Source organism: Rhea pennata, chromosome 2 (genome assembly GCF_028389875.1).
Source record: "Rhea pennata isolate bPtePen1 chromosome 2, bPtePen1.pri, whole genome shotgun sequence".
Lineage (NCBI taxonomy): Eukaryota > Metazoa > Chordata > Aves > Rheiformes > Rheidae > Rhea > Rhea pennata.
The window spans coordinates 15,601,707-15,618,766 of NC_084664.1; the positions used below are offsets into that span (position 1 = coordinate 15,601,707).

General features: G+C 38.3%; 1 protein-coding gene across 14 annotated transcripts in view; it reads left to right on the plus strand.

Moving 5' to 3' along the window:
- The window catches only part of PARD3 (par-3 family cell polarity regulator), a 470,717-nt gene that overhangs the window by 351,400 nt on the left and 102,257 nt on the right, over window positions 1-17,060 (plus strand). For 13 of the 14 annotated variants that reach the window (XM_062568908.1, XM_062568913.1, XM_062568911.1 and 10 more), the window contains one exon: window positions 16,081-16,338. In XM_062568908.1, coding sequence (XP_062424892.1) covers window positions 16,081-16,338 — 258 coding nt within the window. Of the gene's footprint in view, window positions 1-1,247; window positions 1,321-16,080; window positions 16,339-17,060 lie in introns of those variants that run through there. The other variant, XM_062568921.1, reaches the window with a different exon arrangement.

The following is a 17,060-nucleotide window of genomic DNA, read 5'->3' on the forward strand; positions in this document are numbered from 1 at the left end:
CGTGCTGAATGGTGAATAGATTCAAGCACGTTTAGCAGTGAAAATGAATAAGCAGTTGGGGTGATTTATCTAAAAAAGGTAACGTAGCTCAGCCGTAAATTCTGGCTTGGTGGAGGAAGCACAGAGGGAAGCTGTGTTGTCTGTCTTGTGCAGGAGGCTTGACTAGTTAGTCATAGTGATCCCCTAGACCATCATATCTAGGCACCTTTGTCAGCGGTGGGTAAGAACAGAAGTGAGGGCTTCATCACGTTAACAAGCTATCAGATAGCAGAGCCGTGGTGACTGCTGCGTAGCCTCCTGAGTTACAAAGTAAAATAGTTTGATTTAAGTTGTTTTAAGGTTAAGTGATTTATGTCACAGCTAAGGCAGGCTAGGAGCAGACAGTTATACTGATCAGCAGTAACTTGTTACACTGCTGACTCTTGATCATTTGTGATCATCTGTTTGGATTACGTTTTGGGAGTCTTTTGGCTCTTAACAGATGCACTAGAATAAATCTATGAAGAAGTTCAATCATGAGTGCGTCTCTTCTGACAGTAGAGGGTGGCTGAATCAGCGTTTTCTTGGTTGTTTTGTTTTTAACTTGTGTCTGATTTTTTTTATATTCTCTTCATCAACAAAAGTAAAAGAGGGTCACTAAATTTGTTCCTGTTTTTAAGAGTAGGTGCTGTCAGTTTAACTAGTGAATGGGAGTACTGGTACTGAAGAAAATAAATTTCTTTGGCTATATATGTGTGTGTGCAGTCAGCTTTCCTTTATGCATAGGCAGATCATCCAGTTTGTGGATAAATTTATACCACTGGTGCAGAGAAGTTTCAGAGCTGCCTCCGTGGCTCTTTTCGGCTCGGGGCTGGAGGAAGGTTAGCCGTGCACACACGGTGCTGAGCCCTTGCTTAGCGAGCTCTGCTGAACTCGAGCTAATGCTGTGTGCAGACAGCCGCGGTGGAGGTGACCTGCTTTCTGAACTGGAAATGCCAAGGAGCGTTCGGCACTGGGGTCGGCAGAGCTTACAGGGCTGGGCTCAGTGCTGGCCTTCCCGGCCCAGATGCCACGTGCGGTTGGGTGCCTCCGTGCTCTGGGGAGGTGCCAGACCTGAGTGGCCTTTGCTTGCCCACCGCCGAGTGGTAGCTAGCCACCTTAGCTCCCCAGCCATATACATTTCTGCAAAAAAGGGAGAATGAGTTCTGAGCTAGTAACTTTCTCTTCTTCATTCTTTCTCTGCCTCTGTCTCTCTGTCTATCTCTCAGTAAGAATGGTGAGAGTACAGACTATCCGTGTGATGATATGAGAGAGGTTGCAGTAGTCACGCTGGGTACCAAGGTAGAATTATGAAATTATTTGTATAGCCTCCCTGTGCATGGAGCAAATTCCTAATCCTTATCCATCAAATTACGCTAACCATTTTGAATCTTTCCCAAAATCTCACTCTTTGTGTGTCATAAAACAATTTTATATGTTCACTGAAACGGCAGAAGATGCATGTGCCAAAACATCATAACAGCCTGATGTTGTTACCGTAACACAAGTCCTTCTCCTCCCATTACTTTCTTTCTCTAACTGTGTATTTGCTTTCCTGTGTGTTATGTCTATAAGAGAATGCAAGTTCTTTGGGGTAGTGGCATGTACAACTAATAAAATATAATAAAATAGCAATCAAATGTGTGAGGTGCCTCCTTATGTTTCTAAAAATTTCAGATGTTGATTTGGTCCATAGAGATTTTTAGTATTTTTGCATTCAGATTGCAGAGAGTTTCCTTTTTATACTGTAAAATAATGTTAGATACATGCTATTAATGAACAGTACTCTTGTAAATTAACTGAACATCCCTCAAAATGCTTGTCAAGAGATAGTAAAATATTATTGTCTTATCAAGTGTTGGTTCATAATAGCTGCTATTTTAACTTTGTTTTCTGTGGGTTTTTTTTTTCCCTCAATGTTTTCTAGCAGTACAGCTCGCTCACCTTGCTTTACTTGGTATTTCATACTCTATACCTCTATAATGATGCAATACTTTTGGGAAATAGGTTGGATTTAATGAATTTACTATGTATAAGAGGCTTGGAACAAAAATCCTTAGGGGGTCAGAGAACAAGTGAATGGTCCATTAAAAAATCAATCATGCCTACAATTTTATAAAATTATTATGCTTTGACGTGATAATTTTAATAGTATTGTGCTTACAGCAGTATTTTCTTTAAACTCTTAAAAGTAGTGTTCATATTGATTAGGAGACAGTAAGCAAATTAATGTTCTTCAATTTACCATGATTAAAATGAATAAAATTGCCTTTTATAAATATATTATTAATAGTAATTTCTTATTAAAGAGCATATCTCTTTAGCTGTGTAGAGCATGTTTACTGACAATCCCAACAAAGCAATTTGGCACAGAAAATAAAATTATCTCGTTGAAAATACATGCAGCTTTAAAAAAAATAGAACACTGGAACAATCAAGAGTGTCATCTGAAAAAGCTACCCACCAATCTTACTAAAATTGTTACAAGATATGTACTGTTTGTAGATCCTCAGAATATCGGATTAACAGTTCATCCAAGGACATAGGACATTGTTCCCTGTGTCACTATTCTGTAAGACTGGTTTACTCCAGAAGGATAAGCCTACTTGCATTATCCTTGAATATCTATCAAGCACTGATCTGAGAACGCAGGTGGGTTCTGATGTGCCATTAGGAAGGGTGCTTCCCTCCAGCAAGAGATACCAGCCGACACCAGAATTCAAAACTGAGCGTAGGTTTTCTGAAATTGTTCTCACATCTGAGAAGGAGGCTCAAAGAGCAATCTCTAATACCGTCAATTCTTCCTCTTTCTTCTTGGATTTTTTTTTCTGCCACTCTGTACTTGCTGTAGAAAGGAAGAAATACTTAGCAAATCAGAAACGTTTCACCATATTTGGCCATTTTTAGCTTGGACACTTGTAGTTCTTGATACCTGCCTGGCTAAGTTAAGCATGACAAGGCTGTCTTCAGGCTGTGACTGACTTCCTCTAGCAAAGCAAACTCTCCCCATCCCAAACAACTTAGCTTTTTGTACCTAGGTAGTAGATAATGAAGGAATAAAACATACATATTTCTTTCTGAAATTTCCAACAAATATAGCTGTATCCAGCATTGTTCACAGCTAGATAAGGCTTAAAAAGTTGAAAGCTGCTGTTCTTACTTAATCTCATGATTCAGGATATGTGGTTCCAGCTTTGGATGAGAAGCGCTTATGGTTGAATCTGCCTCTAGAGCCACTTCCTGCTCATGAAAGAATAGTCTACAGGATGTTTTCTGCATTTGGTTAATACATGCAAGATCTTTACTAATACTCCGTAAACTTGTAGGCTACCTTAAAAGTATTTTTACTCTTAATATTGTATTCTTCCTCAACTTCTACGGAAATGGATGAAAAATCAGGTGCTTAGATAACCTGTGCTGTAAGAATCAGTAGCAAGGGGAGAAAGAGCAGCTGTTGGGAAGAGCATGACCTAGGTGTACTGGTGGGAGGGCAATGTTGAGAACCAGTGATGCATGGGAGATGGCAGCATAGTCACATAGGTGCTTCTTGGCATGTAGGACTATGTAGGGTGCACCTACCTTTGCTCTAAAGAAGAAGCTGTGCAATTCCAGTCTCTGCTGGACCTGTTGGATGAAGATTAATACACAGCTAAGTAATACCGCACGTCATATGTACATATGTATATATAATTGTCACCTGGAAAATAAACCTGTTTCCTTGCTACTTTTTCCTCTCTAATATTTTGGAAAAATTAACCTTTTGTTCCTTTAGTCTGTGAAGGGAATTAAATGTACATAATTCTGTCGTTATTTTTATCCCTGTCTGTGCAAATGTCATCACTGCCAGCATCAGTTCTGCGGTGGGAATATTGCCTATCAGCTGCAGCTGCAGAGCCAGAAGGGGGAGCTCCCAACATGGGTTTTTGTATGCCTTGCATGGGTAGGTAGCTGTTTAATGATGGAAACCCCAAGAGGATTTTGTATGGCAGAGCAAATCTTAATGTCTTGCATTTTTAGAGTAAAAACTTTATTTTAGAATGGGAATTGTGGAGCAACTTTTAACAATCAGAGGTAGGACGCTGCTGTTACAGCTTGAACAAAGCATTGCAAAAAGAACTGAAGAAACGGTTGAGGAGCTGTGTCTTGCAGAGATGCAGTCTAAGGGAGGTAGGCCAGATGTTTTTCACTATATTGGCAGTTTTGCTTTTGCTTCTGTTGATCAGTCGATGGGCTGACACTGTTTTTGGTGTTACCATAAGCTTTCGCTTTTTACATAACAGTGTTTCCTGAATTTAGAGTGAAACATTTTGTATGTTCATTAGTAATTAAAATAACATTAATATTTTTCCCAAAGGGTTTGGTCAATCCATAAAACATTTCCTGTATTATATTTTCCCTAAGGGTATAAGAGACTTTCTCTCTAACATATAATAAACTTCTCTTCATCTTTCTCTAGTGCTATTAAAGCTACAAGCCTTTTGTTGTAAAAGTATACTAATGAATAGAAATGTTACAACAAGAACAGAAGTCTTGTGTTTTCCCTTCATCATGCATCATCCATTTTAATTAGACGAAAGGGTGGTGAGTACTGTGACAAGAGTCTGGAATTAAAATCATTAATTGATGTCAAGCTGACGAGAGACTGCTAACATGAATTTACTGACAGCAGGAAAGAAATTAACCTTATTATTTTATTTAGTACATTAGGATTATTTATTATATTTTCCTATACAAGTTCAGTGTGCTCCATTTATAATGATGGAGAAAGACAAAGAATTAATAAAACCTATATAAAATTTTATTACCTCCTATCATTGATGTTTACATGAAAACCACATCAATAGCTTAAAAGAAAGCAAACCTACCACATCCCTTTAATCAACAGAAGTCGTCCAAACGATTATAGCAGTATCTTAGATATTTTAAAGAACATAATACATTCTGATCTCTAGCCAAGTAGAATTACAAAAGTGATCCGATTTAAAACCATCCCTTAGTTTCCTAATGTCAGTGTTGCAAAAAATGAAATACAATTTCTCCATCAGTGACATTGATTGGAATAACTGTCTGTTTTGATCATCATTGGAAGGTCAGCCTAACAAAGATGAGTTTTAATGTTAAATTGTCTTTATTCTTTAGATGAAAGACTACAGCAGTGTCTTACAGAATGACAGCAGCATCCTATAGATAATTTGTGACCCAAAGGTCGTAATAAAAGAATGGAGGGGAGGTCAGCTTGTAGTAAAGGCCATCTGGAACTGTTAAAGTATCAGATGGAGTAGGGGGCTGAACAGCAGGACACTCTTGGTGTCTTTCCAGATTTCCCAGAGAGACCATAATATTTTCATTGAAAAACCCCAACTTTTTTTCCCTTAAGTAAAATATTTTCATGAAGCAGTTTCACCTTACTTTTAGAAAAAAAGCTACATACTGTAATGCAGAGAGAGTCTTTGCCCATTATGTAACCTAACTCTTATCGATGTCCTTAAAATAATGCAAAGGTTCAGCTTTGCTTTTGCTCCTGCTTTTAATGACACTGAACAGCTTTTCAGAGAACTGTTACCTCTAAATCCATAATCACTGCAAACATTCAGACTATAGATATATTTTCTAAAGTGACTTGCCTAAAATATTTTCTGATAAATCTTCTGCCCCCTTCCCAGTCCATAAAAGAGAAGAGAAAAAATTCCTCAGTGAATCAGAATATCAGAGCAATTATTTCTCATTCTCACTTGTTTTGAGATGGAATCTGCTTGTCAGGGAATATTCCCATTTCTCTGAGACCTGTAGCATTGTTTTTGGCAGTTGGTTTTTTATTTTTTACATAATGGATGAGGGTGCAGGACATGAAAACAAATCAACAGCAATAATTTTTTTAAGAGAACACAGAAATGAAACATAAGAATATTGAACTTAAAAAAAATATTACAGACCAGTTCCACTTCAGAAAATATTGACTTCAGGAGCAATGCAAACTGAAGCTTTTATGTAATAATAGAGGCATTTTTAAACTAAAGCTCCACACATTCTCTATTATATTTTATAATGTGCAGAGATCATAAGAGATCTCTGCTAAAAGCACATATTTTCTCTATTGTACACTGATTCAAGATGTACTGAGCAAGGTCTGGCCAAGTTCCTTGCCATATATTTAAAAAGAATAGTTATGTTGTCTTTATAATATTTTGAATTACAAATTTGATTGTGTCCTTCAGACACAGCACTCTCTTGGAAATTAAAGTTCTAAGTAAGGGCACTAATTTCTAGTGCTTCACTTCTGAATGCCAAGAATTCTAGCGTAAGGTAACAGTATGTCCTCTCACGTCCTGTGAACTGCACTGGTAGTGGTAGAGCTGCTGTAGCAAATACTCGTTTGAGAATGAAAAAAGCTGCACCATAATTATTAACTTAATGAATGTAACTATGTTTATTGTTGATGACTTGAACAGAACTGAAAACCTGTCATATTTTCTAGATGGCACCACAGGAGACTCACGTTGTGAACTACAGTGTTTAAACTCCGTTTATTCTAATTCTTTGATACAGTGGCAATTATTTGACTAATCAGAAAGACACCTAATAATATATTCACAACAAGTAGATGGGTTCCCCTCCACATCACAGACTGAGCTTTGGTTTTGTAACCAGTACCTAGTACAAATCTTCTAATGGGTTATAAGAGACCTGGCTCAGTTTGTGGTCATGCTCTCCCTCAGCACTGGTGACCCAGCAAGATTTTAGAAGTGAATTATGAGCAATGTTGTGGGTGATAATTGGCAAGTCCAGAGCAAAAGACACTAGCAGATAAGCTATATTCTCTGTTCACCTACTCCGCCTTTTCTTTTAACTTGATGCTATGGGATTCACATAATCCCTCACCCTTTGTGTAAGAGAAGTACTTGCACTTCGTTTAAGAGAAGTAATTACTTCATCAATTTTTTGTTGCTTTGAATTGTTTCATTTTCTAGCTTTGGGGAATTAGGCTTCATACACAGCACTATAGAAACACAAAATTATGGACCTGAAATAGAGCCAGTAGCAGAATTTTATACCCACTTTCAGTACTGGACTGAGCTTGGAGGAAGGTGGACACCGAACAGGCTCAGCTCAACGTGCCGACAACACAGTACTGTATCTATCTAGACCTCCAGTTACTGCCTGCAGTATCTGCCAATGACTGATGTGCCTGTGTCAATAATTCCTCTCCTCAAAACATACACATATGGAAACAGCTGGTCCTCACACCTCCAACTACAGTATTCAGATGCTCCCAGCAGCGCTGCTTTCTGGCATTGTTCTCCAGCTGGAAAAAAATTGTAGAGGAAGAAATTCCCAACAAAGTAAGCTTGCATGAGAGAGGAAATCTGAGGTTTTAACACAAGAAGGGTTTTGAAGCAGGAGCTTTCCAAGTCATGTCTCAGCAATAGTTGAATCTCATAATCTGCTTCCTTGCTACTTCAGTCAGTAAAGAGCTAAATCGAAAATTAGAGCTATGTTAATCTAATGGTAAGGGATCTGTGGCCATGGGTGGAAGTGTCATTTAATCTGGCCAGTTTTGAAATGTGAAAGCAATGCAGAATTCCATTTTACTTACAGAGAGCAATGATGTTCTTTGATGCAACGCAGTGCCCAGCAGGATAACTCTTCCAGTTCCCCAGCCGAGTGATCCTCCACTTCAGGGTTGCTGACTCCGTGAGCAGACATAAAGATTAAGATATAAAATTTCAGTTATAGTCATTTCTGTGATTTTCTGTGCTTGATTTGGAGACTGGAGAACCTGCTGTATTGAAGCATATCTAAAAAAAAAAAAAAAAAAGAAAAGAAAAAAAAAGAAAGGAAAAGATACAATAGATATAGCAAAACATATTCACCCACCACCACCACCGCTAAATCTCCAAGTTATTAACTGGGTAAAGCTGTCTAAAAGCTACATTAAAATGTAACTAAGCTGGTAGTTTGCATATTTTTCTTTTTACTTTCTTTTTACTTTTTTTTTTGTCCAAATAAGCGAGGATTTTCACTTGTTTATGCTAAGATCAAAGAAAGCAGATTCGAGATACTCTGCTTTCACTTTGGAAGCATGAGGGAAGAGCCAAGAAAGCCAGGGGTTAGTGAGAGAGAGAGGTGAAACAGATGAGTGATTCCACCAGGTTAGAGAAAATAATTCCAATGTCTCCTTTAGTTTCATCAGTATCTCTTGGTCTCAGATTTGTGCCTGCACTTCACCTGCTTGTATGTATAGTATTTATCTCCTGCAAATTTTTTTTTCTTCCCTCGTTTTTTGACACCTTCTTTAATAACCTTATTTAATATGACTCCTCATGAAAACAAAGTGTTCTGTCCTCTTTGAGCAGGGGGAAACTTCTGAGAAATAGTAGCTACTGTCACATATTCTAGTTGGCAGATTGGCTGTGATTGCTGAAGGAGAGAGAAGATTAAGATGTTTGTGTAGATGAACTGCTTTAATTTCAAGATGGTGAATGCTCTTTTTATGCAGCCCCCGTTATCTCTTTCTGTTCTTGTAGAAATGTTACATAGGAAATATATATGTATATAATTTCTATGTAAGTGCAGGATTATAAAGAGAAATCATGTCATTTATTCAAGGTAGCATATCCTGCATATGCCATTCCTGCAAGATGTTCATTTCATCCTGGGTATTTTCAGTTTATAATGAGATAGATCCTACAATTTCCCATGGCAATCCGTTCCGCTATCTTTACCATTAGGAAGTTCCCGTGCCCCCAGTATCTAGTCTCAATTATTCTTCCTGCAGTTCAAATCCCTAATCCTTGCCTTAGAGATGGAAAACATATTATTCTTTTCTTTATTATGTATTGGAAGACTGCTGTTACATTCCCACTGTGTCTTTTTCTTCCGCACAGCAGCTTGACATTGCTGACTTGTGTAGCTGTCATCCAGTAAAACTTCCAGATCCATTTCTGAAAAAGCAACTCAAATACTTTGCCTTCTACTTTTTTTATGTGTATGCTTAATTATTCTAACTGTGTGCTTTACCTCCAACTTGCTGTTAGTGAAGTTCATTTTCCCTCTGAAAAACGTCAGTTATTCAAGAACATTTGAAATATTAATCGTTCCCTCCAACAGTCTTGCATTTGGGTTGTGTGTGGATTTAATGGCATCCTAACTGATAATGCAAATTGAGTAAAATCAGACATAGGAAGGAGATCCTGTTGAACGCCAGTCAATCCGTCCTTCTGGTGTGGCAGTGAAGTGCTGAGAACTACTTTCAAGATTCTCTGTAGGAACGGCTTAATTGAACCTATTGCATCCATATTGCTGCAGTTTTTCTTAGCCTGACTGCACTCCCCTTCCCTCCCCACCCCCGCAATTCACAAGACCTGTTGCTGTGTTGTAGAAGAAAAACAGCCTGACTTGACCACATCTGCTCTTGGTAAATCTATGAGAACTACTGCTTGTCCCATTAGCTTCTCTGTGCTTGTCAATAGTTTGTTTCAAAGTTTCTCAGGAGCCTGAAGTTAAACTGATGGGTCCATAACTCTCTTGCTCCTCCAATACATGTTTGACTTTTTCTAGCCCGTCTGTATTTCAGGTGTCTTCACCAGGTTCTCATGGTTACTGTAAGCAGTTCAGAAACTGCCTCAGACACTATGTAAGTGTTGTAGGCTGAAGTTCAACTTACTTAACCAATCTCTAACTAGTTCTTCTCCTATTCAGGTTGGAGATCTTTGTGTTGGTGCTGCTGGCCACCTGCTTGCAATCAACCACTTTAGTGAAGACAGATGCAAAAAGAGAAAAAAATCCATTAAGCCTCAGGTCCCCTCAGCATCGTCTGTCAATATCAGTCTCTCCGTGCTGAGCAGGGAAGCAACCTTTTCTTTGCTCTTTCTTCTACTCCTAATACAATTACACTATGATGTATGTTACCTTTAAAGCTCCCTGCTACTTTTATCTCAGGTTGTGCCTTAGCCTTTCTGATTTTGTCCCTGTTTACTTGTGCTTGTCCTTAGCAAACTGACCACATTTTGCATACTTTCTTCATGTGTTTGACGTGAGTGGAAAGTCATATTTCAGCCTGCTGGCTGCACATGTATGTACATAGAAGATAAGGCAGAAGTGTTCTTTTTTTCATTTAATAACTGAAAAAGGTTGGTGTCCAACCTTGCAATTTAAAAAAGATATTTACTTAGCAGTGTTTTCAAGCTTCTTTTAAAATATGCACAAATTTTTGAATGAACTGGTGGGCATGTGAGGAAGGGGAGCTGTCTGTCTTGTTCGTAAGCTAGCACTGTTACTGCATGTGATTATCCACTGCCCACAGTGATCCTTTTGAATGATTTTCCCAGGAAACCAGATGGCTTTGCTGTGAGATGGTTCAGAACTGTGATAACTGACTAGCTGTAACTGTGATAAGAAAAGCTAAGTGTCATATGTTGGTTCAGAGGGAAATCACAATAATGCCTATAATCAAGGTACCCTAATTAAAAGAGCAGTTGTCAGAAAAATTCTGCTTGGATCCAGATAAAGGTCAAAGAAAAATATAGAAGGGACAAACTCCCACAACGACTTGATTGCCAAAAATCAGAAAAAGGGCTGTCAGAGCCCTGAAGGCAGTAGGACGGAGGCGGAGCAGGAACAGCAAGACCCGGCTGGCTTGCTGGCGTGTTGTGCTCATGAGGTATTTTGCACTAGTGAAGCGGGAGGGGACCTAGCTGACAAGAGTTGGCCAGTGGCCAACACATCTCTTGACCTCTTTATTAGAAGGGATATCTGGCAAAATTTGGCCTGAATGTTGTCATCCCATCTGACTAACTTAAACAAGCTGACTGGCTTTATAAGCATGGCATAGTTGTTCTCTGTCTCCGATCCGTCATGCAGAAGCATGCCGCTCTGATGGCAGAACAACTGAGAACTGGCAGTGTTGAATAGGTTGTCATTTAGCTTCTGTCCTTACACAGTGCTGTTTCTGTCCTTAATAAACAGTGTCAGCTATCTCACATATGTGGCGCTGCAAATGTTCAGTACTGATTTTGCATATCAGTGAGGCTCAGTGGAAAAGACTAGGTTGTGTAGTTGGGCAATAGCTGAATCTTGGCAGCAGCAGGAGAATTAATTGAATTGACCAAGCAATTGCACACCAGAAGCAGCAGCCAACTTTGTTTCTGCTCTTACGGGAGGGCATTGCTGCCATTGCAACAACAAATATAATGTGCTTGTCGTAAGTGTCCTTCCCAAACTATGTTCATCCATTAAGATAAATAGCTGTTCTTTTCAAGCTATCTGATCACTACTATGAAAAAATCCCACAAAGGGGACTGATGCTCCCAAGGTATAGAGAATATATTTATAATTTCACTCTGAACACTGTTTGATTTTAGGGTGTGTTCCTCTTTTTTTTGCCAACTTTGCTTATTCGCTTTTACTCAGCAGAGCTCTGCTTTGAGTTTTCCAGTACTGCAAAAGGTTAAGGTTCAGTTCAAATGGAGCTGGTACAAACATTTGTCTCTGGGTGGGATCAGCTCACAGGCTAAAATATTTAATTTGGTATCTATGTGTGAGCTTCGTGGCTAAATGCCCATTGTGGTTGAGGGAGGCGTATTCAACACAGTCAGGAGAGCCTAGAGAAGGATTTGGCTTAAAATGGGCGCATTTCTGTTGTTCAGCTGAACAACTCTCTAGGCTCCACTGACTGTGGACTGTGTCCTGAATCTCCCCCGACTCCAATAAGAGACCCAAATCTATGCTGATACTTAAATTTAGGTTCCTACAGCAGCAGTTGCCTTCATCTGCAAGCTGAATCTCACTCCCAGGGCTTTGAAAAGGGAATGAGGTCTCTGCTCTTCCCTGGAAGCAGCATTCAAAGCTTTTCCCTTACTTTTGTGACCACCATTTCTTATGCCTAGGAATTGCTATACAATGGGTATGTCTATCATTACAGGATTAGCTTGCAATGAAAAGCTCTTTGAACAATTATAGGAAGTTCTGCAGCTAACAATATTGTCATTTCAAGCAGTTATCATTAGCTTTTGAATTGAATGCCACACAAATGCATGAGGATGGTTTATACCTTAACTGAACATTATAATTTGAGTCTCAAAAGCACAACAGTATGTTGTTGACATTTTCAATATTAACACTTCAGCAAGAAGGGTTTAGAAACTTACTGGGATAACTTTTATATTTTTAAAAATTCAATTTCATTTAAACACTGCAAAATTATATTAGCTATTCTTGAAAAATTCTTTTGGGATAAAAGGAGTTATATAAATTCTAAGCATTATTATTGTTGCTAAAACATACAAAATCGGTTGGAAGGCCGTAAATCCTCAAAATTATTTGATTTGAAATTTCAGACACATGCATTTTTATTGTGCCTTGTCGTAAATGAATCTAATTCAGCAAGGACAGATTAATACACATACCTAAACCAGGAAACTAAAGTACTGTGGTCAAACACTTCTCCAGATAGTGAATTTAAATACCAGAAATATTGATGATTAGGGCTGAAGTACAGAGTATATTCCACATTATTGTCTGTGCTGCACAGTGTGTTTACGTAATTATTCTCATCTTTTCCATGATATTTGTCATTAGTATTTCCCATACGTAATTAGGTACTTAATTAGGTAGATGAGTTAGGCCATATCACATGTATACACACACAAAAGGAGAGGGTCTAATGAAAAATAATGTAGCATTAGGTTGAAGTTACCTATATGTGAATATATTCAGAGTTAAAACTATTATAATTGCAGAAGTAATAGTGTAATATTCAGCTGATAGTTATTACTCTTTTTAAGAATAAGTTTAAGTATTTTTCCTTTGTCATTTGGTTCCTCTAAGTTTAGAAACATAATGTTCAATATACTATGTTCTGAAGAAGGTAAAAGCAAAGGGGTATTTAAACAGTATTCAAAATGTGTTAAGTAATCATGAGTCAAGTAATATTTTTGTCTCGTGAAGGTGATAGGACTTGCACAGTTGCTTAAACAGAAAAAATAATTAAGAGAACAAAAATCAAAGCATTTTGATTGTCAGCATAGTTGGATGTTCTACAGGTTTTACCTGGGGATTATCCATTGTTAAACACTACTTACTGTAAATGGTAACTTAGTACTTTGGTTGTAATTAACAGGAAAGCTTTATAATGCATTCAGACTCAATTTTTAATATTATATATGTGTATTAGCACGTTGTATTAACAATGATAGAAAATAATCTAAAAATTTTCCTAGGGGATACGAACATTATTATTTGCATAACACTTGAGTAATCAGTTCTCTCCCACTTGAATAAGAATTATTATTCTTTATTAAACCATGTGTGGGAAAAACTTAATGTTCTTGCTACAAACTGCACTATTTAAAAGTTCAAAAGTATTAAACAGCTGATAATCAGATCCATGACAAAACTTTGCTAATGTGAAACTGGAGGCATTCATGTCCACAGATGTGAAAATCATATGATATTCATGATCAAAAGTTAGAAAAATTCGTCATTGTGTCTCATGGCAGTCATTAAAGCACTGAGGGCAGTGTCACTGGTTAGGTGATTGTGTTTCATAATCGCTGTAGAGGAAGTTTTTTTTTTTTGTTTTTTTTTTTTTTTTTTTTTTTTTTTTTTTGTTTGGAAGGTTTACTCTAGGCGGTGTTGCTATACAGACAGCTATCATCATGCCCTAAAATTTTGGTTTTCTGCAATGAAATTCTGTATGAAATTTTGTTTTCTCAGATTGGTGTCAGCTTGTCTTCTGGTATTTGATGATGTGTGTTGCCCATGGAAACTAAAATTAAATGCCAGAATCTGCCAAAAACTAAGAAACTTTTGATTTCCTTAGCCTTTCTTGTCCAGAGCAGAAATATCAATAGGTAAACACATTTCTCCGCAGTGTAATTAATACATGACTGCAAATTGGAGGTGAAATCTGCAGAGATGAAATCCAAAAAAGGAGGTCATTTTCTGACCTTTTTTACCTTCTGTAAAAATACCTTCAAAATGATTAAGGCTGTAAACTGTCTGAATTGCAGCTTTGCTTTTTGACTATAGGACATCTTTTTTCTTTTTAAAAACAGGCATGCAGAGGCACACTCTCAATTTGATATGGTTTTCAATTTTAAACTCTGGGTCCTCTGTCAGTTAAATCTAAAACAACAGAAAGCAAAAAGCCTGTTCCAGATTGAGGGCTCTGTAGCTGGGGAGGAGCATGCTGCTAGCTGCACACCTTTAGCGTTTTCTTGTCCCTTTTCCTCTTAAAATCAAAAATAAGCAGTAAAGAAAATAAAAATCTTGAGTTAATAGCATGTTGTTTGCCAAACTGGCTTCAAAAATCTTTGGTGGTTTAAGTAATGTTTTCTCAATACGAACACTTCTATTTGCATTTTTTTTTTTCACTGTGGCTGAATAAGAGCAGGAGTTTCCCTTGGAGGAAGAACGAGACAGAGACATAATTCAGGACATGTAACTGAATCATCGAACCTTAGATGTAGATGGTACCTGTTGTTGAACGAGTGAAGCTGGCTGGTTTTATCTCATAATCAGTATCCTTGATTAGTGCTACTGGGATTTTTGAGGAAAATACATCTGCCCATCCACCTCCTATTCGCTCCTTTTGTTGCCAGGAGCTTTGTTAGGATAGAAAGGACAATTTTCACAGGACTCAGTCTGCAGATGAAGATGCTTAAATTCAGAAGCGTGCGTATGAGCTTGATTCACTTGTGTCACACAGTCACGCTGTGTCGCTTGAGGCGCTACAGAGCGTCCGAGTCGTCAGCACGCGGCCGAGGAGCTGCGGGAGCCCTCCTGGCCCGGCGGCTGGAGGTCCGGCAGGGATGCCTGGGGATGCCTGGGTCTGAGCAGCTGAATCGGGGCTGGGGTGTCTGAAGGGAGACTGAAGAAGCAGCATCAAAAGTGCCTGCAGAGCTCCTGCTTTTTCAGGCTTGTTTTCCAAAGAGAGGCTTTGAGGAGGCAGCATCTCCCCAAGAGGCTGTGAGTAAGCTGTCTTCAGAAATGGCCCGTAGCAGGGGTGCACGCAGCCCTGGTGTGGATAGATGCCGTCACACAGCGTAGTCATGACTGTATTAAATGAAAAAGGAGCACATTTCCCTAATGGGAGGGTGGAAACAACCGAGCAACTCATATTGCAGAGATGACAGGGCATTAAATTGGTCTGGGGAGACGGTGTTGGGGTTTTTTGGTTTTGTTTTTTTTTCAGTTCACTCTGCATGGGTGTGATAGGCCAAGTTTTCTAAAACACCGAGGAAACTTTGAAGCCTCATTCAAAATTTAGTCTTTGTATGCTTTTGAAAGTATGACCTGTGCTCAGTTTGCCTTTGTCAGGTTCCTAAACGTCAACTATTTTTCTCTCTCACTTTTTACCATACAGCTAAACAGGTGCATCTGGATTAAAAAAAAAAAAAAAAAAAAAAAATCTTTCCTTTGTAACTTTGACAGGTTGATGCTTTCTGAGGGAAGACTGCCTTCTTTGGAGAGGTGCCAGATTCAGTTTGTTTTCCTTGTAAACAAGTAATAAAAGAAACTCTGCAGTTTACTGTATGCACACATACATGTATAAATATGTGTGCATGTATGTGTGTGGTTTAGCCTTATGAAGTTAAATTTTGCTTTTTGTGGTGTTGGACCAAGCAAGTTGATTCTAAAAATCAAGAGACATTAAAACCACAAAATCTGGTCATGCTGGAGTCTGATATAATATGAATGTTGTCTAGGCACTGGTGTCAGAAAGACCAGATAATATCACAGACCTCCCGAGATGCATAAAACCACAGGTAAACTCTGACGGCTATGGCTAGCCACTATTTTACTTACTAATGCAAGAACAGATTGTGAATGATCAGACTCTTCCTTAAAAATCACTGTTGAGCAGGAGCATCACTTAGGTCTAGATTTTGATAAACAAAGTCAACCTGAGACTCCATGGCAACCTCAGATTGAAAAGACTTAATTGTTTTCATTAGGATGAACGGCATAAAGTGTCTGCTAACTAGTGAGAAACATTGTTTTAGGGAACATGTGCTTTCAAATGATAGAAAAAATAGTTTCAGCCTCCTTTTAATTTTTCAGAATTCAAGCAAAAACGCGAGAATTTCGAGAGAGACAAGCTCGTGAACGTGATTATGCTGAGATACAGGATTTTAACCGGACGTTTGGCTGTGATGCGGACCCAATGTATACTGGAATGGCTTCCTATGACTCTTCTTCAAGTAGTGGCACCATAACTCTGACCACTCGACCGCAGAGCCCGCGGGAGGGGCCGACCATGGAAGCACTGTACGCGCAAGTGAAGAAACCACGCAATTCAAAGTCTTCACCTGTAGACAGGTAGGCACCAGACATCAATCAATACACTGCTTCCAAATTCAACCCTGTAAGGCTTTTTTTCATGAGAGACGACTGTACATCATTGGGAAAGCTAGAACTGCATTTTTATTAATGGCTTTTTAAAAGCCTTTATGTAGATAAGTATTGAGCCCACACAAGTCAAACTGTAACAGGATGAGATGTGCAAGTTCTTTTCCTTTTTTTTTTTTTCTTTTTTTTTTCTTTCCTGAAGAGCTCCTGCTTTTCTTCTCATTCTTCAAAAGGGTTTTTAATTTTAGAGTCACTATTCGGTATACTGCAAATTAAATTCTAACTTGTGACATCAGCTAGTTTATTTATCAGAGCTCTAGTTAACATGGCTATGCATTTCTAAGCTACAGTTAAAAAATTTGTGGAAAGTTCTTATGATTGAACCAAAAGTGGGTTAAAGCTTACCTGAATTCTCATTGTATCATAGTCCTGAACTTCAGCCTAACATTTGGAACGTTTTGATAAAATATAGATGAAGTGAGTGAACTCCAAGTTTGACAAATTGTTGGGCTGTAGTTAGATTTGTACATTTCCTGGGGCTACAGTATCCAAACTATTTCCTGTTTGTTTTTACGCTGAAATCAGGCAAGATTATGGCTTCTGTTGATTGAGTTTTGAGTTTATTTGAAAACTTGAAGCTAAAATGAGGATGCAGACAAACATAAAGTAGAAATAACCAAAGGGGAAGTTTG